Below are 25,050 nucleotides of genomic sequence, written 5' to 3' on the forward strand. Positions count from 1 at the left end.
AAAAGTGCTTTCATAAAAATACTTTCATAAGTGTACTTTTATAAAAGTGCTTTCATAAAAGTATTTTTATAAAGTATTTTCGTAAAAGCACTTTCATAGTGTTTTTTATAAAAATAATTTTAATAAAAGTGTTTTTAAAGGGTATATTTTGAAAATTTGAAAGAAAATGAAGGACAAAATTGTCACAAATGCTTATTAGAGAAAAAAAAGTACCAAACACCCAATATAAAATAAGTACTTATTTTAAAAAATAAATATTTGAAAAAATTGAATGCCAAATGCAAATAAATGCTTATCTGAATAAACAATTATTTTTAACTTAAACACTCCCAAACATGACCTAAGATTAAGAATCAGAAGGGGAGAGGGAGAGGGAGAGAGAGGTACTAGTTGCAGTTAGTGTTAGGATCAATGGTAAAGCCAAGAGAGATGCCGCACAATCCAGGTAACGTAGCGATAGCTGTGGAATTTGGGTTGTAAGGACTTATGAGAGACATCAAGCATCTGCACACAGATTGGCGATTGTTGGTTGATGAGTCGGCCATGTGATCCAGCGCTAGAATGGAGTCGCAGCACGGTGATCCCGGGAAGGGGTCCGGCGAGCCGTAAGTGATGAAGTTGGTACAGGTGGAGACGAGCGTCGTCACTATCCCACAGTCGATGGTTCCGGCCACCAGTGTGGCACATGATGAGAACAAGATCAGTGTTCCCATTAACCAAGCCTTACAAGCCTTACGGTTGCAGCTCTCCATATATCATCAACACACACACCCCTTCACACCACTTCAGCTATGCCGATTTAGCTCCGATCAAGTTATAGCTTCATCGTTTTGAGGTTGTGTTAAATTTGTCTGAGTTGGTGTACCATGAACTATGTGTGCCCCTCATGAAGGTTGGATGACTTAACTTTAATTTCGAAGTTTTCAATTCATGCAAACGAATTGGATTGGATTCGAAATGGGGTATATCAAAATTCGAAACATAATACAAATATCAAATCATACAAATGTTGGTCCAAATCTAAATCCACTAAAAGATGTTAGATATCCAACTCCGATCTTTGAGCAATTTAATAAATTATTAAAAGAAAAAAATAACAGTTTATATAAAATATCAGGTCAGACAAATGTTGATCTAAATCCGAATCCACTAAAGATGTCAGATATTTCAATCTGAAAATTTTAATAAACTATTAAAAAAATATAAATATTTTTTCCAACTATTTTCATCATAAAATAAATGTTATATTTTTTTTGAAATATATATAGGCTGCCACAGCCAATAACATTTTCAACGTTCCCATGTTAAGAGAATCTTAAGGCTTCAGCTTCACTACTGCAGCCAGAAGTCCAGCAGCTAATGTGAACTGTGAAGGACCTGATTCTTGCTCAACTCGTATGTATTTTAATTTTAGATGATGGTGGGTGGGTTCACTAATAAAAGAAAAGTAGAAAACCAAGCCAAAGATGGGCCATTAGTTATGCCAGGCCCAGGTCCATCCCGTAACCCAGATTTACAAGCCTAATCAGTAACCAACCCTATAGTCCAATACTATAGCTCAAGTTAGGGTGGGCTGGGCTGGACCGAGCTGGGGTTGGCTTGTGAAGTGTGGCTTGCGTTATTGGCTACACTCGTAACTCTGGTTATGCTTCCCTCCCGGTGGCCGGTCGTGGGCGATGTGCATGACACGTTAGCATGAGTATGGGGTAAAATGGTAATTAAGCCAATGTTCTTTTAATTGAAAAAGACGAATACGGTGCTCTAAATAGGGTAACGTGCTATATGTAGGAAGCAGTAAACAGCCCAAACTTTGTCGGGGACATTTGATTCGACGGTTGTGTTTTGTAGACAGCAGGTATCGTGTTGTTAGTATCGTATCGTATCGGGTACAGTAGAAAAAATAGAAAAAGCTAACCGCGCCTATACCGCCTTTCCATTTCCCCACTCCCTCATCAGTGCTGAAACACAGATAGAGATAGAGAGAAGCTCCTTGTGATGAATTCGCTCCTCTGTCTTGGTGAACGACTGATGAGAGTGTGTGAGTGAGAGGGAGCTAGCGAGTTAGGTGAGACACTCAGACACCCCCCGGGGAACTTAAACTTTGTTATTCGAAATTCATACCTTCCGCATCTGTGATTAGTAATCACAGTGACGCATAGAAAAGGTTCACTTCGGTTCGGAAACCATTAGAAGCCCTAGGATTTCGGTGGAAGCCACGGGAATTGGGACTTTAATGCAAATCTGATCCGATCTGATTTCCTTCTAACAATGGGGCACTTGAATCTTCCATCTTCGAAGCGAAACTCTCGACAGTGGAGGCTTCTGGATCTCGTCTCCGCTGCTTTATTCGGTGCCGTGTTCGTTTTCTTCCTCCTCGTCTTTACTCCACTCGGTGATTCGCTAGCCGCCTCCGGACGTCAGACTCTTTCCATGGCCGATCCCCGCCAGAGGCAGAGGATGATTGCTTTGATTGAGGCTGGGCAGCAGCAAACTATTGAAGCATGCCCTGCCGATGCAGTTGATTACATGCCCTGTGAGGATCCCAGAAGGAACAGTCAGCTTAGCCGAGAGATGAACTTCTACCGAGAACGTCACTGCCCATTGCCCGAAGAGACTCCCCTCTGCTTGATCCCTCCGCCCGATGGGTACCGGATCTCAGTGCAGTGGCCTGACAGCTTGCACAAGGTACATGATATCTTCTCTTTGTGGTTACGTGTCCCAGAGTTTAATACCGGTTTATGCACCCCGAACTCTGATGCCTTGCCTTTCTTCAAGAAACTTTTAATCTCTAAGTCCTTGGTTGTAGAATTCGGAAAGAACAATCAATCTCTGTTTTGTAATCAACAAATTTGGAGTATTTAGGGGAATTTTATCCTACGTTTTGTACTAGAGTATGATGTTATGGAGACAGGAGGTATAACTGGAAAAAGCTCAGTTCGTGCATTTAGGACCTTCAATGTACCTCGAACGGGACATTATAGGAATTTAATGTTATAGGGTAGCATAACTGGCAGAGGCTCAACTTGTGCGGTTAGGACTCTTAATTTATGCTGTTAGACATTATTGGAACTATCTGGCTGTGTTAGTAAAAAGTCTGTGAACTCTATGTCATGGCAAATCAAGATGTTTACACGCTAACTTACAGGTACTGTTTTAGCAAAATAATACTGCATCAGTTTTCCTCCATTAAGCAGGAATAATTTTAAGATGCTAGATAAATGATTTCAACCTTATAAAAAGTGGATGCGGTTTTGTTATCTCAAAATAGCAACGGAGATCCTCATTGTGCTTGCGTTCCACTCTAATGGGTCTTTAGTGGAATTTCTTAAGTGGGTAATTTTGTAACGATATATTTCCTCAAACTTGTGAGCTGTCTCTTACTAGTGTTTGGATTGTCTTTTCTGATCGTACTCTTTTGGTTCAGTTGGGGCTTGCTTTGTAGCTGGTCTGTTTGTTTCAGATTGTCTCGGGGATGTCTTAGTTGGGTTGTAGTCGTTGAGGGGGCTTATTATTTTCTGGGCCATTTTCCTTGTTTGGTGGGGTATGGGTGTTGACTGTGGAGTTAAATCGAGTGTTTTGGAGTTGATTTTGTTTGGTAGTGTTTTTTTTTTTTTTCCTTCCCTCAAGTGATTCCAGGCACCTTCCTTGTATTATTCTTGTTTTTCTTGTAATAAATTTTATTTTATTACAAAAAAATCTCTTACTAGTGTTGGATGAACTATGATGGTGCATTGCCAGGAGGGGTGCACATTTAGCTGATGTGATTCTTCTATGGCTTCATTTTGATGGAAAGAAATAAGGTTCATATTTGTGAACAAATTTGTGCTATTTATTTCTTATGGTGAGAGATATAACTTATGGGCAAGAAGAACTGTGTCTCATGATCTATGCTCATATCTAAGATGGATGTTTAATGTTTCACATCATAGCCTTTTTTTGAACACCCCCTATCTAATTTGTCAGAATTACCATTCATCATATGTTTCATCTTGAGGAACCGATTGGCTAAAAGGCATTATTTGTGTGTAGTGTTAAGCCCAACATTTTTATGAGGAATGGGAGGTCAAGCATTTTTGATTGTTTGGAACTTCCTTTAGAATTTGTTTCTTGAGTTCTCTAAAATTATTGTCTTACAACAAAGTTTGTAAGTGAAACAGAACTTTTATGTTTGTGAAGTGTCACTTAAAATAACGAGAGTACTGTACTTTGCTTTGTAAGAAATCTCTGAGGGTGTTGAGGAAGTAAAGATTTTTTGGGGGGTAATTCCAGCAACAGTGCTGTGGTCAGTTTGGAAAAAAAAGCAGTAGACTTTTTTAAGGCAAGTTCAGCTCAGAAGATATATTTTTAAAAAGTAGTTGGATTAGAATATAATCATGGATGGCGACTAGGGGCAGATCAATGTAGAAGTCAATGTGGGCAATTGCCCCCACTGCAATTTGAAAAAGTTTTTACAGGTATGAAGAAATTTAATTTTCTTCTTCACAATTGCCCCCGATCAAATAAAATAGTTTGGGGGTCAAATAAAACTTGGCTTCTTAATTGGGGTCCTTTTTTCATGGTTTTAAAAGGCCTAAGAGGCGAGGCCAGAGCTAGAGGCATATATTTGCCTGTCATGAGTGTTTATATAGGGGCAAAATAGAAATTTTAGATAATTAAACAAAAGTTAGAGCATGATTCGTTTGGTTTCATTGAACTTGTGATTGAGTTTGAGAGTTGAGAGTTCTTGAGACTGTAAGACTTATTCAGGATGCCACTTTGCTAGGGCTAGTTTCCCAGAGAAGAAAAATAGTAGGAAGAAACTTGATCAGATAGGAAAAGTAACAGGTAAGTCCAGTATCGCACTATGTCATTTTGGCACCTGAACGGGCATTTTTCTAAAAGCTATTCTTTTATAGTAGTCAAGTATCTTAATTGTTTTAGCATATTTTGAGTCCAAGCTTGGTTATGACGTCTTCTTTCATTAAAATATGTTTTTTAGGAAGTTTGGGTCCTGTTAGGAGTTGTTACTCTTTTTGGTGATTTTACTATTTTGGAAAAGCTCAAATGTTGTGACTAAGTTGATGTTATGATAATACCTGCCCCCATTGATCAAAGGTCCTGGATCCGCCACTGGTGGCAACACACAGGTTATTCAAGAATCAAGAATACCTTACAGCTCTTCTTTTGATCATAACAATCTTTTTGTATGAATTTTATGGAATAGTGTTTTTTTGGGGTGTACAAAGTTGATGCTTGCCTTGTCCAGTACCTTACTGTGCAAGGATTGTGTACATGTTTTGTTATTTAATGAAATACTTTACCTTTTTATCTAAAAAAAAAGCATATAAGGCATATAAGGAGTAATGTTTCAAAGCCACATGCACTCTAGAGAGAAGTTATTAGCCATGCTACGTAGATACAGCTAGTGCATGGCTGGACAAGATGTCTGATGCAGGACCAACCTAAAGAGAAGCTAACTAAGAAGGCTGAAATGGACCTAAGCAAGCTGGAAACAGGCTACAAATTCCTCAGCTTGTTAGTTTGAAACTTAGCTTTGATTTGCCCAATATAGTAGGCTGGACAGAACTTGAAGAGATTAAATAACCAATAGAACAAGTGAAAACAAATTTGATAAGTGGGTGAAGGTGATTTCAAATAGAGCTTACAGGTTTGTTAAATAAATTATAAATAGAAAAAGCTAGTGAGGATGACTGGTGTACTATAAAGAGCATTGCAGAAATTAAGTAAAAGAATGCCAAGGGAATAAAAGGAAAAGAGTGGAAAGTAAGAAGAGAAATGAAGAAATTGAGAAGCTAATCCAGTATTGCAAGAAGAACATAAAAGCAATAAGGAAAGCAAACCTAGAATAATAAGGCAGACTAGCACTCAGAAAAGGGCTAAACTACCTGCAGTAAATTAAGGATAAGTCCTAATGGAGTCAGCACCAAACCATAATTTTGCAAGAGCAATTTAAATTCATACATTCATTCATCAATCTCAAAAGAGCCTTTACAATGATATCAATTCAAAATTTCAAAAGTGTCTTGAGAATATTATTGAAATTTTCTGATATTTTGTTAAAACAATTTATTTTTTTTGGAAATCTTCTCCTGAAAAAAAAACAAATGGGGATTCTGTGATTGGAAACTGGCTTACTATTTTGGATGTGATCACTTACTAAATTACTATAATTCCAAAAAAAAAAAAAACGAAAAAAGACAAGAGGATCCTCAATTTGATCAAAACAGATGGTGACATAAGATAAAATCAAATGGCAAGTAAGGCTCCATTTTGCACCAATTTTGGGAAATTCTCATTCTCAGAAATTTTCAGAAATCAATGAACTCTGGATTTTCCAGATTCTAAGAAACAATGTGGGCGTTTGGCACTTCCTATTTCTCAACATCCAGAAGGACCAGACTGATGTTTAGCCACCACACTTCTTTTTCTTCCTCTTCCTCCTTTGCTTTTTCTGCAACTCAACTGAGGAAACAAGCCTCTCTGATCCACCATCTCTCTCTCTCTCTCTCTCTCTCTGTCTCCCCCTGTTCTAACCCTGACCGCAGAATAAAGACCATAACATTTGAATCGTTTGTGGATCATCCATCGACAAAGGAGAAGATGGAGTCATTTTTCTCAGAAAGACTAAACAAAGGAGGAAATGGGAGTAGCTTTTACAGTTTGACTAGAAACGATTAGAAAAAGGATTTACCTGAGAGATCGAAGATAGATGAAAATGGGAGTCACCAATGGAGCTCTCTTGCATCATTGAACAGAGGGAGAGCCTTTGAGGATAGAATGAAGTAGACTGAGTAATGGAAGGGTTTTTTTTTTCCAAGCCAGGAGTATTTTTTATGCAAATGTACGCAAGTGTCCTTGCTTTCATGTGTAACTTGGGCATATAGTTTGCAACTTAAAAAGGATGTTGTGAGAATCATCCTTGTAAGAAGTGATTTTTTTTCCACTTGTAAGAAATGTACTGAAAAATGTGTGTGTGTGTGTGTGTGTTTTGTATTCTGAATAGAATCTGATCTGAGGAAAAGGCACCGCCAAATGACATTCTCATCTGGAGAATTGATTCTCCGGAGTGATGCCAAACAGGGCATAAATGGCATATAGAAGAAGATGACTAAAGACTAACAGGTGGATAGAGAGAGTTCCCTATCCAAGTGGCTCAATCTTTTCTTATTCAATATGTATAGTTGTTTACTGTGGTTTTTGAATCTGGACTTGTACTGCTAACAGTTCATGATGTTTCATTAATAAATTCCATGTTTTTAGTGATGTTCTATAACTTCTTTTGATTTTCAAAATATTTTTAGTGAATATCCTCCTTTGTGCTTGGAAAAGTGTCCATCAATATCAAAATTGTGAACCCTGGTTATACTTTAGGAGTCCTCATTTCATTTTTCATTGCAGGCAGATAATGCTATTTATTGTTTTATCTGCATTGATACAGTGCAGAAGTTGTCATACCATCTAAACTGGTATTTTAAGAAACAAATATATTATATTTCTCTCATTGAATTGATACATAATTCTCAGTATCACAACTGCGTTTTTAAATGCAGATATGGCACAGCAACATGCCGCATAATAAAATTGCTGACAGAAAAGGCCACCAGGGATGGATGAAGGAAGAAGGTCCATACTTTATATTCCCAGGTGGAGGTACAATGTTTCCTGATGGTGCTGTACAATATATTGAAAAGCTGGGACAATATATCCCCATAAGTGGAGGAGTTCTGAGGACATCTCTGGATATGGGATGTGGGGTAGGATTGTTCTTTCATCACCTTGATCTTCTGTTGGTATTTGTATTTTCAGAGGTAGCATAATTCAATCTTCTGCAGGTTGCCAGCTTTGGGGGTTACCTACTTAAGGAAGATATTTTGACCCTGTCTTTTGCCCCAAGAGATTCACATAAAGCACAGATACAGTTTGCATTAGAAAGGGGTATACCAGCATTTGTTGCCATGCTTGGTACTCGCAGGTTACCCTTTCCTGCATACTCCTTTGATCTTGTTCACTGCTCTCGTTGTCTGATCCCATTTACTGCCTACAGTGAGTTTTTTCTTCTGATAATGTCTTCCTTTGCAATTGCTTGCAATGATATATATGTATTTTCCTGATCAGCAATGAAATTTGGCTGCAGATGGAACATACTTTGTTGAAGTGGATCGGTTGCTTCGACCAGGAGGTTATTTGGTAATCTCTGGCCCCCCTGTACAATGGCCTAAACAAGATAAAGAATGGGCAGATCTCCAAGCTATAGCAAGAGCATTGTGTTATGAGCTGATCGTTGTGGATGGTAACACTGTCATTTGGAAAAAGCCTTCAGCTGATTCATGCACCCCTAGTCAAAATGAGTTTGGACTTGAATTGTGTAACGAGTCTGATGACCCAAATAATGCATGGTAAGATTCCTAGGTATTTATATAATTTTGCAGTGTGGTTTTGATTCACCCTTAGTTGCAGGACTAGGATCTTACCATCTTGGTTGCCATCCTGCCTTATAGACTTTCTCCTAATTAGTGACTGCATATTATGCATGTATTGATTGTATGTGAATAAACATTCAAGGAAACATATCATTGATAGATTCCACAAGAATATGCGACTTTTTTTTTTCAAACATCAACCATATGTATGCGAATGATATGGAATTTCAAAAAAAAAAATATAAGTATGATTTATGCCTTCCTGTTTTATTTTCTGCATTTATTAATTATATACTATTCATCATATAATTGTTCATATATTTTCATATTTGATATGCTGACATTTGTCCAAAATTTTAAGTCACAAAAAACATGATGTTGCTTAAAACAATCTTTTGTGATGTATTAGGTTTGCTTAGTCATTTTTTTTTAATCTTGGAATAATAACCACACATTAACATTCCTTTTCTTTTTTATTTAATGAAAATTTCTCTTTATCCTGTAAAAAAATATTGTCAACTATGGTTTTGGTGGTTTTGGTTCAGCTCTTCTCAACATATCTGCTTCCTGAGTTGGAGTATGTCAGTGTCAGCACTTGTATCTGATTCCTGCTTTTTCCCCTCTCCTGCCCCCATCCCTGGCTCCCTGCTTCATATTAGGATTCATTTTTAACACGGAAAATCCTGAGCTATCTTGGTTACGGTTTCTGCTGTGATATTTTGCATCTTAACTTGTTTTCCCCTTTTTGAACTTAAGCTGGGACCCAGCCTTTAATATCAGTTGTCCAAGACTACTTATCAAATAAATAAATCAGTTGTCCAACACTTAGCTTATTTGCACTGGGGAAAGAGTTCAACCACATAACTTCATAGAATATAATGGAAATGCATGTCTGATCCGGATAACTTGGCAGGTACTTCAAGTTGAAGAACTGTGTGAGTAAGATGCCTACTCATGAAGGAGAATATGCTGTTGGGACCATTCCTAATTGGCCTGACAGGGTAACAAAAGCTCCTTCAAGAGTGAAACTTCTGAAAAATGGGGTTGCTGTGTTTGAGGCTGATACACGGCGTTGGGCAAGAAGAGTTACATACTACAGGAAATCTCTCAACTTGAAGCTTGGGACTCCATCCATACGCAATGTTATGGACATGAATGCATTTTTTGGAGGCTTTGCAGCAGCATTGTTGTCTGATCCTGTGTGGGTGATGAATGTTGTTCCTCCTCGGAAACCCTCTACACTTGGCATGATTTATGACAGAGGCCTGATTGGAATGTATCATGATTGGTAAGCAAATGTTACAAACAAATCTTTTTCTGACATAACAATTAACAAAATACTAATGGTGATATAAATCTGCCATATTCTCCGCAAGCCCTTCCATTTGTTTTCTCATGTTCATTTGAGCCATATATGTTGGTTGTTCCTTTAGAAACCAACTATTGTTTCATGTTCTTATAATATATTGATCAATGAAATTTAAGTGAATGAATTTGAAAATTGAAATCACCAAAGCAATTAAGTGAGCAGTGCTCTTACATTACCAAAGCAATGAAATGTATATAAAATAGGATCATCCTTGGTGAAAAAACTAGACATGGTTATATGGCAATGTACAAGAGCAGTGGTTCTCTATACAATATGAGAGGAGAGGAATGCTAGTATCTTCAATTGGAAAGAATGTAGAAAAGAATCCGTCATTGAAAGCATCACATGAAAGTTGTGCACTGGGTAAATGCAATGAACTGTTTTGGCCAATATATCATGGACAACATCTTTAGGATTGGCAGCTGGTGGTGACTTTGTTAATGCAAATAGGCAAATCACTTCAAGGAGGTTATAAAGAGGACTCCAAAGTTGCCATAGGCTGGTTGGAAAACAATAGTGCAATACAGCAGTTCAGGTGCATTACAAGGGGAATCAAACGTTTGACTAGGGAGTTAGAGCCAACTTTCCATTGGGTTAGAATATCTACAAACAGTTTTCCAACCTTTGCATTGAGATAGATGCTTGGCATATTGTATATATTCTCATTCTTCTTATGATCTAATAAAACTCAACTGTTACCCATAAAAAAATGAACTAGACATGGTTTTTGCTGCATCAGGTCATTGATGGTAACAAAAGTTATGTTTGGATCACGTGAAAGATTATATAGACAATTCCAGTAAAATTTCCCAATTGATGACTCATTCGCAAATTGGAAGTGGAACCACTTAAAAAACTAATGAAAGAAGGCCTAGCATTGGAGAAGCTTGCATTTCTGAAGTGAAGTACCTTCTTACTGCTTCTAGCTTCTTTATGGCCTCATTTGATGGACTTAAACATAGATACAATGTACAAGCCTTCTTATAGGACTAAGAAGCTTATCACTTTCTATGCACTTCATCAATGTGCTAACAGTTGGATTGGTGCTGATAGGTGTGAGCCTTTCTCAACATACCCTCGAACTTATGATCTCATTCATGTAACCAGCATTGAATCACTTGTGAAGCATCCTGGATCAGGCAAGAACAGGTACTGATGTAATATCATCATCTACTAATTGCTTAATGCATATTTTAATTAGAATTTAGATTTGACAAATGCAAAATGATTTATGTTCTGTTGTATTATATATTTATATAACTATTATATTATTTAATTGTATATGGTTGTTTAAAAGGCCATTACCCAATGTTGATCACAAATTTTTGTGGTCTTGAGAGGGGTGGGCTGGTTCATATGAACAAAAATTACCCAGATATGGTATTATGCACAATTGCATTTTGAGGAGAGCAAAAATATTATCCCTGTTTATTAAAATAAATTTCCTAAAAAATGAGGGTATTTTCTTTCCTTTCATTTGAATAGATTGTACTAGGATTTAGAATAGGGAAAATCTATGGTACCAGAAAGACATGGTACTGGAAGAGCTTTGACCAATCAAAGCACCTCTGTGAATTTTGATGACCAATCAAAGCCTCTTTTATGGTACCGGTTGATTGGCTTTAAGTTATTCTGGTATGATAGTTGAACCCTTTAGACTAATATTACATTTTTCACTATTTGTGGTGAGGAAGGGGGAGAAATTCTCCAGAAATATGAGGTTAATTTTCACTTTTTTTTTCCTCTGATTGAATGCCTACTCTCATTGAGCCTGATGTATATAGATTTGGGAATGATCTCCTCCATGTTTGGGTTATAGGTGTAATTTAGTGGATTTGATGGTGGAGATTGATCGGATGTTGCGTCCTGAAGGAACAGTGGTTGTTCGAGATTCCCCTGAAGTCATTGACAAGGTGGGTCGGATTGCACGTGCAATAAGGTGGACTGCCAATATACATGAGCCAGAACCTGAATCAACTGGGAGGGAGAAGATTCTTGTAGCAACCAAGAAATTCTGGAAGCTACCTTCAGCTTCCCACTGACACAGCTTTCTGTTTTTCAAATCTTCAATCCCAAATCCCCTACCCTCTCTTGTGAATTTAGCAAGTCATTGTCAATGATACTACAGAAGGAAAGAAAAGGAGAAAGGAGGGGGGAAGGAAATGCAGGTTTCTTCTTGCCTCATGTTTTTGTTGATCTTTTTGGTTGCAAGGGCATCATTTTAGCTGCGTTCAGAATTGATTGTAAAATAGATTCTGTTGTTTAGCCAAGCAAAATGATTGGCTATCTTCTTTTTCATTATCTAAGCCTATATATGCGGTCAGTTACATGAATATGAATCCTGTTTTGCCACTCTGTTCTGTTCACTGCCATATCCATTGTTAAATAGGACGTTTAAGTCATTTTCACCCAACTTCTTCAGTCTGCCCCCAAGCTCCTCTGGCCCCTTGGGTTAAATTATAGACTGTCTATGTGCCAGGGGTAAGGGTGCATACATCTGTCTCTTCCCAGACCCCACATTGGTGGGAGGCTGGGAGCCTTGTTCACTGGGGCCTGGGCTGCCGCTGCCCATATAAATTGTTGGTCTCGAGGAGCTAATCTGCTGGAAAACGTGTTGATGCATTTTGTTGTCTCATAATCTTGATTGTTCCATTAAATTGATAGCTGTAGCCTGTAGGTAGGTAAACTCATCTCATCCCATCTTAAATGTCGATAAACTTAAAAACAGGCTGGAGTAGTAGCCGATTGACTCCTAGTTCAGTCTGAGGCGCCTCCCAAGTCCCAACTCCCAAAGATTCATAGAATGTGATTGAATTCTACGGCATTTCAGTTGGACAGGGCGTTGAGTCCATCTCATTTCAGTAGGATCTTGATTGACGATATAGGTGTCTCGTCCTTGACTCGATTTATTTCTGTGAGCTGCGCAATTTCAATGATTGTTAGTACCGTTGGAGATCCGTAAATAAATAAGAATGAAAGGTTGGGGTGAAACACACTGAATCTTCATGTCATACCCGTTTGAAGAAGTACTTGTACAATTCAAGTTGACGTGGGTCAAGCCGTCAAGGCGCAGATTGTATCAAAACCTGTGGCTACTCACTTTTTAGGGGGCGTTTGATATAATGGAATTGCATTTTGGGTTGATGTGAGAAATGTGTTGCCACGTTATACCCGGAATGTCATTTCAACCAGCAATTTATATTCTAGGTAGAAATAATAGATTGGTCAAAGGAGTAGATTAATGAAATTTGATGTTCTATATAGAAACCAGCGAGGGGTGCCCGTGCTGAATAATTGGGAGAATAAAAATAAAGAAAAAAATTTGTGATATGTTATACCTTTTTTTCCTGTCCCTATAAATTCTTTCACTTTTATATAAAATATTGATATCAATAAAAAAAATAAAAGAAAAACCCAATTTCAATTAACTTTCCTGCTGTATAATTTTACACCACTTTGCAAGCTCATGAGCAGCAGCATCCTGCCTAAAGCTAAAATTTGGCTACTAAACATTGATCTGGAACAAGGTTCAAAATATCAATATGCTGGTAGGGGCATATCGGGTGATATCGATAGTGCTTTCAACTCTTTTATTATTATTATTATTTTTTTTTAAAACTGGTTCAGGGGGACAGGTTTAAGACTCCTCCATCTCTTGAATCGGTTAGAACCCTGATACATCCCCTATAAGGGCAGATTGGGAAGTCACCGACATGATACATTTCGGCCAATACGGGCCGATACGTATCAATATTTTAAACCTTGGTCTGGAATGTATAATTCACGTGCCCACAAAAACATACTTGTAGCACATGGAACTCATGTCATTATGTATGTCATGAACCAAAATTATATTTTTTGTTCAGCCTAAAGCTCAAACCTGAGTCGCGATTAACTGAATTATGAATTTAAGAGATACAAAGTTATATTTTATTGGCTCAAGATAAACCCACAAACCCAAACCACCAACTCAAAATGGAAATCACAAGTATACTTTCTAAAAATAGGCACAATATTAGATTAGAAGATAATTTTGATCCTTCCAAGTTCTAACAAACTCAAAATCTCTATTTAAAGGATTTTGATTGATCCAAAAGTGGATTTCTGTAACTATGACCCATGTGTAGATCCATATACTAATATATACCATCTACCATCATCATCATAACATATGACATGTGTTTTAACAGAACATTAGATATTAGATTATTATTAGACACCACTAAGTTACTTGTGCAAAAGCCAAAAATAATCTTAAGCCTCCAGCCTAAGGATTAAATTCTAAATCAAAAGCTTAATCAATCTACTGTATAGCTAAAAAAAATCTACTGGACAGCCTAATCTATCCATATGTTACACCAGAGCATACATAACCAACTCTATAGGTCCATACAACTTGTATAGAGATGGATTTTCCAAAATATAATAATCGATAGTGTGATTTCTACTTTTATTACACATCCATTTGTATATCTTCTTCCTTTTTCAAAGGAATTCCTAGTTGGATGCAGAATTCTGGTAGGCTAAACATTGTTTGTTGTTCACCCCCATTTGATAGAATTACTTCCGGGTTATTAGTTTTTGGTTTCCCTATTCTTTGTTTCTTTTATTTGGATGAGGAAATACAGAAAAGAGAAATAAACAAAAAACAGCTAATGTATACGAGCATCTATTATAAGTAACAACATATAAGATCATCCCTTTGATGTATTCAAAAAACTTAGATGTGTATCTTTGTCTGGAAAGATAATAAAAAGGATATATAATGAGTCACCATTTTAATCGTTGATAACGAGAGAGAGAGAGAGAGAGAGAGAAAGAGAGTTAAAAGATAAGTTATAAATACAGGTTCATCTTGTAAACTAAAGAGAGGTATACAAATTATAGGGAGTAACAAATAAAATAAATTAAAAAATTCAGAGATGGAAAGGAGAAAGGAGAAAGGAGACTTCTCAGTTGATTAGGTGGTGCCTTCGTTCCTTTGAATTAGAATAACTCTTCATGAAGTAACAATTGGATATTGTCGATGCCGCAAATACAAAACAAAATTCTTGAATGAATGTAAACAAAATATCTACATGCTCTACAAAGAAATGGATAGATGTTACTTTAAGAATAGATTATCCAAAACAAAAAAGTAACAAAATGAAAAATTTAAAAACATGATGTGATTATGAAGAGGAAGCAGATAAAAATCTAGTACTAAAAGACCAAAACATTCCACTTACGACTCAATTAATCTACAATGAAAACATCAGCCTTATATAACTTGCATTTGCTCTCCCTCATCCCTCCTATGAATCTAAAACCCAATATACCAAAATGACAAATCCATAAACTTGATAGTCCAATAAGAAGTTGTCGACATACAAATGCCTTTCGACTCAGAGAACCTCCCATTTTTTTCTAAGTGCTGAAAAAGCTCGCCACCATCACAAAGAAGAAGACAAGGCAGAGCCCCTGTTTCGGCCACAAGCAAGAAGCAAAAAGAGAAAGAAATAACAAAAAAGCAATAATAAAAACTTTGACGAGCCTAAATTGTAATCTCACATAGAATTGAAAATCCAAAACCTCGAGGTAAAATCAAGATTTTGTATTCACTGATACAACAAGACTTTTGAAGAGGAATCCAGACGAAGCTACGAAACAAAAACAATTTAGAACAGGGGTCTTCTTGAATTCGTCCATTCCGCCACCGCAGCCCCTCTCTCTTCTTCTTCTTTTTCCCCTCCCCTGTCCCGTAAATGCCACCACCACTGCAACGGTAACTCTCTCTCTCTCTTTCATTCCCCTTCTTCTTCCTCACTTCCACTCTCCCACAGTCTCCCTCTCTGCCTACCTTGTCCGTTGGGCTCAACCCGCCGATATGATTGGAAGAGCGAGTCTGACACTACAATTCCAAGCCCTTCTCTCTCTCTCCCCCTCACTCCTCTTCTTCTTCCTCGGTTCCACATTCCCACTTTGTCTCCCTCTCTCCCTCGATAATATCCCTTCCATTGCCACCTCTCTCTTCAAGTCTTCAGCTGTCAGTCACCAGTCTCGATCCCAACCTCTCCCCACACTATCTCTCTCCCTCTCGCTCCACCACTTTCCTGCTCCTCTCTCCTTCGACTGCCACCTCTCTCTTCAGCTGTCTGTCAAGTCTCGATCGTAACCCCCACTGGCCATCAACCATCAGTCCTCACAGCTCAAGAGTTAAATCCGGTTAAAATCATGTTTCACTCAGTCCGAGCTTCAGTTGCCATTTCCATCGGTTAAAACTTAAAAGTGTGCCTCAGCAGTTCGGGTGTTGGCCCTTGCACGCTCAGCAACGTTAAGCTTGCATTTGACCCACATACTCTGCGGAAGAAGACTCGTGTAGATACCATTTTGCAGAAGAAGAGATTCCATTCATTCCGCTGTTAGGTTATATATATTGATAACAATTTATATTTATCAACACAAAAATTTTACACATTCCAAGTAACTATTCTCACAAATTCGTTTTCTCTCTCTCTCCACTCTTACAAAAATTAAAATAATGAAGAGAGTTGGGATAACCTTTGTTGAGCTATTTATTATATGCAATATACAGAAACTCTGTCAAGGTTCATTTCCAAGAATTGGGAGTACCATCAAGAAATCATTCAAATAAAGGCAACATTAGAAGAATAGACATAAGAGATTATCAGCATAGTTTAAAAGAATATATTTTGAAAATTCAGACACTGAACAGTTGTTGATTATCGCGTAATCAAACCAAGGTATCCGTGGCCTAATGGATAAGGCGTCTCTGACTTCTAGTCAGGCGATTGTGGGTTCGAGTCCCACCGTGTATGCATTAAGCTTTATCGTTTTCATTGTTATTTCAAGGAAACAGTTAGTCTAATAGCATGGTTGGTGTCGTGGTGTAGTTGGTTATCACGTCAGTCTAACACACTGAAGGTCTCCGGTTCGAGTCCGGGCGACGCCACTTGTTTATTTTCCACTATTTTGTTTCAATTTCTTTTTCCAAATGGCAGAATTTATAAGAGTCTTGGCAGAAGTCCTTTTAGAGACAAAACTCTAATGAGTTGTGATTATAAGATAGAGTTAAAGACATTGATTATTTTCCATTTGGCCACTATGTTCAGGGGAGACCAAAAAAATCTATAAGCACAGAATGTCTACACCAATACCTGGCAACTGATGGAGCTTCTAACAAGGCCAGTGCTTCAACCTTAGATGCAGAACAAGGAGGACACAGTTTGAACTGCTTTAATGAACACCTAAACCACTTCTAACAATCATCCTAATGCCAGCTTTAGAATCCCCTATTGCTTTTGGGGGGATCTCAGTTTTTTATGTATCAAAAATTTTGGGATTTGATGTCTTTTTTTTTTTGTTATTGAGAAAATTTTATGAAGAATCAATTATATACTCATATGGGGTGATACTGGGCTGGGGCCCAGGGTATAGCACATATCACAAGTGGGAGACTAGGCTTCCAAAAATAAAGAAGAAAACCCTAAAATCCTGCTTGCTAGATTTGCTTTCCAAACCCTTGTGATGAATGATGACTTCATGAAAGATTATCTTCAGGTTGCTATGAGTTGAATAAAGTTTTACATTCAGAATAAACAGCTCCAAGTCCAAAATTGAAAACATATTGAATTGAATTTTTCTTATTGGTCTTTATTTAATCTTCCACATCTAGCTTTCAAATAAAATTCTAGATTCAAAATTGAAAAGAAAGCTTGAATTAAAATTTCCCTATTTCAACATGGCAAAATCTGTGGTGCATGAACTGCATGGGTAAGCAAAAAAACTTGAACCATTTGATAAAATGATATATCACAGTTAGACCCAAGGTTTTTAAAACTGAATCAGACAACAAACCGTTCAGGGGTCCGGTTTTCAGGTCGAATGGTCTGACCATTCGAACCGAATGGGTGGCCCGTTCTGACAAAAAGAAAAATAAAAAATAAAAAAACCGTTAAAAACTGTTGGACGGTTCGACACCCAGGTCAGTGGTTTGCTGACCAAATCAATAGTTTTTGGCCAAAAGATGATTATAGGATAAAACGGAACTGATCAGGTGATTGATTTACGGTTTTTCTGGTCCGATCGTCTAGTTTTAAAAACCATGGTTAGACCTGTTCACGGGCCAAACTGGTTCAGGCTTGGCCTTTATATTAACAGAATACATCCAGCCCGAACTCAAACCCGTCCCTCATTTATTTATATTAAAAGACTTCAAAATCCAAAAATCATGAAAGATCTCAATATCACTTATATATATACTATCCATAAACAGGTCTAATCATGGTTATAAAGCATGAATTAATAAAACGTATATAGACTGATGTCTTTGAAGTGATTCAGTGTACAATATTAAATTACATTACCATCTAACATTCTTTTTTTGGCACTTTGGCCTTCCTAAGCGCAACCATGGCAAGCATAATTAAATATCTAACATTCTTTTTTTGGCACTTTGGCCTTCCTAAGCGCAACCATGGCAAGCATAATTAAATAGGTTAAAGTAGGTGTCTGCCATGCCACTGATACAAACATACTTATAAAATAGGATTGGCTGAACGAAATAGTTGTTCAATACGATGTGGAATCAATGGTGTGGGATGTAATTATTCGTTCTAATGCTACACAATTGAGGCGTTCAGTTAATCCAATCTCTCTCCCAAATGAATAAATCATTTACCCATTGGAGGAAGAAAATTGACCAAATTATTTTGAAATAAAAAATTTAAAATGCCCTTTCCAACATACAAAATTTTGAAAAGATGTCTCATTTCAATATTTTAAAAACTGACCCGGAGGCTGAACCGTTTTTGCCTCCAGGTCACAGGTCATATATATATATATATATATATATATATATGCATTATTTTATATTTAATACATGTTTTTTAATTTTATTAAAAATTATAATTTAAGGCCAAAAAATGGGGATTTTCGCAAAAATAACAAAACTGGCACCTTAAAACACATTTCTCAAAAAGTTATCCAAAATAAAAAATAAAAAAAAAACCTCTGAAAATTTACATATATTCAGTGTGCAAGTCAATAATCAACAAACTATTCTTGAGCAAGTCAAGAATTTATTACCATCTGACGGGTCTTGACTGATCCAAACCCAAAATTATGACTTGGTGACACTTCGAACGGCGGGTTGAAAACATTGTCTCATTTACCCAGGTAAAAACTTCCCAACAAATGGATGAGGCCTAAAAGATTACAAAGATCGACTACAACACAAGGCATTCACAAATCACAATGATCTACTAAAAAGAATTAAAAAAAAAATAGAATACATCTCCATTCAATGTCAATTCTATGTGTATACACATGCTGGTAAAGAAATTGCCAGCAACAGCAACAAATATAGCTTACCACTCATGGTGTCCAAAAAAAATAAACGGAGGGAAAGCATTCTCGACTGAAAAACCATAACTAGACATTTACACGGCTGAAACCAAACTCAACACAAACAGAAAATGAAAAAAATAAACGTATGAATCAATCAATTATCACATTTCCATCTTGAGGTGGGGACACAACTCAGATAATGGCACCAACTGCAATGTTTGTTTCCGTTCTCTCCTTTAAACAACATTACCAGCCCAACTACAAATCTGCAATAAGAGATTCAGTCTCAGAACACCATGATTTCAATGATAAAGAATCCAACCCCTAAAGTAAAAATACATCACCCATAAACAATTTCAAAGTTCAGACTGGTAAAGCTTACCCGGCAATCAACAAAATGAGTGCAACCAACCATAAGACATATTGGTATGCTTTGTACTTTGATTTCACACGAGCATTGGCTGGAAGATTATGGCGTTCAATCCATCCAAACTGGGGGCGTAGCAGCAAAACAAAGCCGAGCAGAAAACCAGTCAAGAATCCTCCGATATGAGCAAAATTATCAACGTGAGGGAGTATCCCAACTGCCAAGTTGATGGCAACGATCACAACCAGCGTTAACAGTGCTGCGGCCTTCACAAACAAGGAATGACAAACAATTAAGTTAGAAGCCTTTTTTTTTTTGGATAAATGTAAGAAGTTAGAAGCCATTAATAAAGCGAAACCCATGCTTGATCACGCATTTAATGAGAATACTGTTATCTAATGCACCTACAACCTTGGCAAGAATTTTATAAACAAGAGTAAGCAACTAGTCAATTACAATAAGGGGTATCATAGCAAAATTTTCTTTTGGTGTCTTTCTCTCTACCTCCCTCAACAAACTCACTTTTTATTCATCAAAAATTAATATGTTAAGGGAATAGCAGATTCATTGGAACTAATGCCCAAAAAGAAGCTGTATATAATTTTAGGACTGATTAGAGGAAAAAACATCGGGATATAATATGGAACCTCATACGATGGATGTTTAGTCAATTAGAAAACAAAACCACCTGGGGATTTAACAAAGAGCGCCCGATATCTCTCCAGCACGGGGTTGTATTCAATACCATGGAAAACTTAGAAGGAAAATTTTCTAGCGAAATGTAAATTAGGTTGTTCAAGAATCATAAAAATCATAAAAGAAGTGAGTTGAAGGTCTCACCTTGTTGGTATAAATAGACCAGTTTGTGATAAGTTCTGAGAGCATTGCTCCAAGGAGTCCAAACAGAGCACCAGAGGCACCAACAGATATATTATTGTTTTGAATGAAAAGGCCAGAGAGAACACTCCCACCAAATCCAGACAAGAGGTAAATTAACCCAATCCGCACTGCAATAATCATACCAAAGTAAATGTGAGAAATAGTCAAAGAATTACTAATACAACCGGAAGGCAGGTATAGTAGACAAAAAAATATACTGACTATATTAATAACAATAAACAACACACAGACTGAGATGATGGATGAAGAACTATTTAATGTGTCAATATCAAATATCTAATATCAAACCCTGTCTACACAAGCTTCACTGATGGGCCTTTTGTTTATGGATTTTTGCATCTAAACCATTCCCCAATATGCCATTCAACTTTGCATGATCCCCATATGTCTACAGAGTAACTGTATCATGGCCCTACATCTAAAAGCAATTTATAACCATTACTTCAAATTATGATGTAACAAAATTACCCTCAAATCTATCAAATCAAAAAGGGAACAAAGACCATTACCTAATGTTGTTGGTCTCAACCTTCTGTTCATTTATTTACACATGGAATGATATTTTGTGTTTTTAAATTGTAAAACATGACTACAAAGGTTTTTAAATCAAAATAGAAAATAAAAGAAATTGATTCTGTTCCCTTATGAATTGAGGTGAATTAACTGAAGTTTTTGTCACTTCATGATTTAAACTAACAGTTTTAAGTTGCTTTTAACAGCAGGGAAATGGATGAAGTCAATCTGTAAAACATACAACTATCAATTGAGAAATATACAAAATCACTAAAAGCATAGGGGAATTGATGCAAAAACCATTTTTTATTTACATTACTGTACTAGAAGTTATAACTTAAAACTGAACATTAATGATATTGTATTAATTCATAAAATTAGCAATCAATTCCATTTAGCTTAAATTGATGATAAATCAATGCTTACCAAACCCAAATTGTTGTTCAAGGCGGATTCCAATAAAAATGAGGCAAAACATGTTTGTAACTAGATGAATAACCCCTGCATGCAACCAGATACAACTAATAAGCCTCCATCCTTGATGTCCATGAACCACCTTGTACCATTGAAGAGCTCCCAGCTTCTCTAATCTGCCAAGAAGCATAAAACCAAATCTTAGTTCCGTCTTATTTACTTTTACACCCTTTTCGTTTTACTCTTTCCATTAATGCACAACACAAAAAAAAAAAAAAATCATTTTTTAAACCTCATAACAGAAAGATCAGCAGTTTCTATGCTTGCTACTGCCCAGTTCCACAAACAAATAAGGCATCTATCTCTCTCAAGAGCAGAACAAACTACTAGGTCAAACTTGAATCAAGGGAAACTCCAAAAATATCAAAATTCAATGACACAAAAGAAGAAAGAAATGAAATTTCTTGTTCATGAATGACCCAATTTAGCATAAGAAACAGAAGTCCATATATTGTGTGCATGTTTATAACCGATGGAAAGGTAAATGCCATTTATGGAATCTTGTGTCTCTAACTTACTATAATATTTTATTAATTTGTCTACAGCAAGTCAAAAGAAATAAGTGGCAACCATGATCATATAATGCCTTTGAGAGTATATTGTCCAGGAGTCAAAACTAGTTGCAGAGGAATAGGGCATGATTCTCATCCTTCATTACATTGCATACCGAAGACAACAAAAAGAAATGTGCAAAATTTGCAGATTAAGTTAAAAGGATGCAGAAGAAACTACGTTTTTGTAGGTGCCCTGGTAATAGGGGTAAAGATACAACAAACCTAAGGCAAAACATGCGCATAATTCCTTTGTCAAACCCAAGCATAGATTACATCAACAAGCACAAAGACCATAATTTCAAGTTACAGCCTAGCAAAGTTAAAGATTACTAATTGGTTCAAGTATTTCCTCGGATCTCAAAAGGTCAACAAGCCTAAAAATTCAATTTTGTACTTGATTTATAAACTATGAAACTTTGCATAATATTTGGGTATGAAACATCAATCCATTAAGAATAAAAGGGAATCTTCACAACCAGGCTGCACCCCTCTAATATGGAAGACCCATCTCTGAGTCCCAGTAACCCACAGAAAAAAAAAAATCAGGGAAATTGGAAGATCAAAGATGAAACAAGAACTACTTACGTTGAAGCAGAAGGACCGAAGAGGGGGTTCTCCTTGGTAGGCTGAAAGGAGAACCTGCCGAGAAACCTGGCGACACATTTCCCATCAAAGCCGAGATTTTTCTTAGGGCAATTATTTACAAACATGACTACTATAAACATAGCAATGTTGGCGACAACAAAGGCGGGAATCAACCAAGAAATCCATTGCTTTTCAGGAGTATCTTGATAGTAAGAAGAGGAGTAATATGTTGGTGGAGGGCCGCCGTTGGCTCTGTTTTTGGCTCCTCCTCTTTCCAGATCTTCGCTCGCCATATCCGTTCACTATTCTTTCTCCAAATCGATCTCTTTTTCTGTCTTCTCTGACTCTGTTTACCTGGATATCTTCAAAGATTATATACAATAAGAAGGAAAATGAGTTGTGCGCGTATAGAGTAGAGAGAGAGAGAGGGAGAAGCAACGAGGGAGTCGGTGTGGGGTTTTAATAACGGTGAAATCTAAGTGAGCAAACCTCTTAATTCTGACTCTCCGAACGTGGCAGTTATGGATGACAGAAATCAGTGAAGAAGAGAGAAGAAGAGTTACCGAAGTGGTTGGGTGGAAGTGGGACTTTAGATAAAATTAATGGGGTGTTTGTGTTTGGTAAGAAACACTTTGACAATTGTAATTTGTTATATTTCCGGAAAACACACTACCAAACCAATCATGTTTCGTTAGTTTTTCCAAATCCCTCAAAATCCGTCCCCATTTCATTGCTAGTATCTAGGCACTCCAAGAAACAGAAGAAAAAAAAAAAAGCAATGGTCTTATTGTCCCCATTTTGTTTGGTAGTCCATGAATGTTTCAGTTGAGTTCGGCTTCAATTGGGTCAGACAGAGAGAAAAAGAGATCTGTTGGAAGAATTGGGTTTGAATCCTTTGGGGGCAACTTGATTGTTCTTACAAGGGCAATGCAATGAGCAGCAAAAAGTAAAATCCACGGGTGAATCAAGTTTGGTTGTTTGTTGTCTGTGGGTTTCATTCTTTAGTTGTTCATATTTCTACTAAAAAACTTTTGGGTCCACCCCACCAAACCCAATTGAATTTTGTGATATAAGCTCCCAAGCATTTGCCCTTTTCAGTAGCAAAATGCAAATGGACTGACTGAGGTAGAACATCGGCTGTGGCCTAAGCTGTTAAGGGAATCAGAGTTTATTATGCCTCTTTGGTTTTGCCTGTATCTCGTGAGACTATATTGATTAATCGAGTAATTGATCAATTTATTTATATTTTATATCATTATAATGGGTTTTTATAATAAACAAAATTTTCTAAGATATTAAAATTATTCTTTTATCAAAAACACTTGTTGAGGTAAATTCACTGGGCCTTTCGACTAACAGTATTACCGATTACAGAAAACGAATCCGAGTCTGACTCGTTGGACTCGTTAGTAGTAGCGTGTGAGGATAGGATTTGGTGGAGAGGCTTCCGTGTAGGTGCGTGGGGGTGGAGTAGGAAGCAAATCCGCGTGCATGCCGATTGTCGAGTGCGGAGTGCGTGAGGAAGCATGACTCATTTCCGTGGTTCCACGTTTTTCCTCCTCTAAGTCTCAACAGAAGTGGAGTCGGTTGGATGCTTGGATGGAACGTCGACACTCCACTTGGACTGTTTCTCTTGCTTCCAAGCTACTCCCCATTCAATTTACCGCGTGGATATTTTCTTTTCTATCTAGATAGATTTGATAGATAGAGATTCGAATTAATTCGTCAAATCTAAGCAAAGTATATTTGATTTGATGCAGCATTATCAGCCTCTGTTTCCTCCTTCCTCCTCCAATGAAATACGGACACTTGGTGTTTTGAATTTATTTTCATATGTTGTTTTGCAATAGGGACGTCCAAAATACACAAATGTCAAAAGCAAGGGGAAGTGGCCTGAAATGGACCGGTTTAATTAGGAAAATTTTTCCACCATGGGTCTATGTCAATGCATGTTATAACCAGATTAAAGTTAGGCAAATTCACTACCAAGTAATTTTTGGCTTATACAAAAATAATTAAATTCATAAACTATGAAGTATTGAATTTATTATATACTAAATCAATATTTATAGAATAATGAAATTCCAATAAAGTAAAGTAATCAGATGCAGTTTGTAAAATCCGAATCTCACATAATCAGGTCGGATGCTGGGTCGGGTTACGGACTGTCATAGACTCATAGTCACGTCACACGTGGTAACCTTAAGTGTAGAGGATGAACTACCTCTCGTTGTGTGGCCCCATGAAGATAATAAATAAATGAGTTCAACTATGATATCAGAAACATATAATATCTGAAACAAAAACTTCTGTCCATTTAACTTTACAAGCATAAAGCGTGATAATCAATCAGGTGTTATGTATTAAAATTCATGGGTGGGATGAGTTTTGATTGGTTAAAAATCTTTCAATACCATATATTTTTCCTAAATAAATAAAAGAAATGCTCACTACTAATTAATGGTTTTACAATTTTACTGGTTATTCCATTTGATAAAAAAAAGATTCTACTATGATAAG

General features: G+C 36.9%; 3 protein-coding genes and 1 non-coding gene across 4 annotated transcripts; 2 read left to right on the forward strand and 2 right to left on the reverse strand.

The window, feature by feature from the left end:
• Positions 1-386: 386 nt before the first annotated feature.
• Positions 387-752, reverse strand: LOC104612751 (Bifunctional inhibitor/lipid-transfer protein/seed storage 2S albumin superfamily protein). Its single transcript, XM_010280314.1, has one exon. The coding sequence runs from the start codon at positions 750-752 to the stop codon at positions 387-389; it is 366 nt and encodes a 121-aa protein (XP_010278616.1).
• Positions 753-1,930: 1,178 nt separating this feature from the next.
• Positions 1,931-12,155, forward strand: LOC104612722 (putative pectin methyltransferase QUA3). The gene is made up of 7 exons (XM_010280269.3): positions 1,931-2,685; positions 7,551-7,754; positions 7,833-8,043; positions 8,135-8,396; positions 9,334-9,708; positions 10,843-10,938; positions 11,609-12,155. The coding sequence occupies exons 1-7, from the start codon at positions 2,269-2,271 to the stop codon at positions 11,829-11,831; spliced, it is 1,788 nt and encodes a 595-aa protein (XP_010278571.1). The 5' UTR covers positions 1,931-2,268; the 3' UTR covers positions 11,832-12,155.
• A 4,512-nt stretch (positions 12,156-16,667) lies between these two features.
• Positions 16,668-16,741, forward strand: TRNAV-AAC (transfer RNA valine (anticodon AAC)). Its single transcript has one exon. It is a non-coding gene; the product is annotated as a tRNA-Val (tRNA).
• Positions 16,742-19,050: 2,309 nt separating this feature from the next.
• RBL2 (RHOMBOID-like 2) lies at positions 19,051-23,519 on the reverse strand. The gene is made up of 5 exons (XM_088889417.1): positions 22,531-23,519; positions 21,344-21,507; positions 20,345-20,511; positions 19,520-19,770; positions 19,051-19,403 (listed from the first exon to the last, which is right to left on the reverse strand). The coding sequence occupies exons 1-5, from the start codon at positions 22,821-22,823 to the stop codon at positions 19,292-19,294; spliced, it is 987 nt and encodes a 328-aa protein (XP_088745543.1). The 5' UTR covers positions 22,824-23,519; the 3' UTR covers positions 19,051-19,291.
• Between the last annotated feature and the right edge of the window lie 1,531 nt (positions 23,520-25,050).

The sequence above is a fragment of the Nelumbo nucifera genome, chromosome 6 (assembly GCF_055504915.1).
Source record: "Nelumbo nucifera cultivar China Antique chromosome 6, China Antique-T2T, whole genome shotgun sequence".
In the NCBI taxonomy this organism is placed as follows: domain Eukaryota; kingdom Viridiplantae; phylum Streptophyta; class Magnoliopsida; order Proteales; family Nelumbonaceae; genus Nelumbo; species Nelumbo nucifera.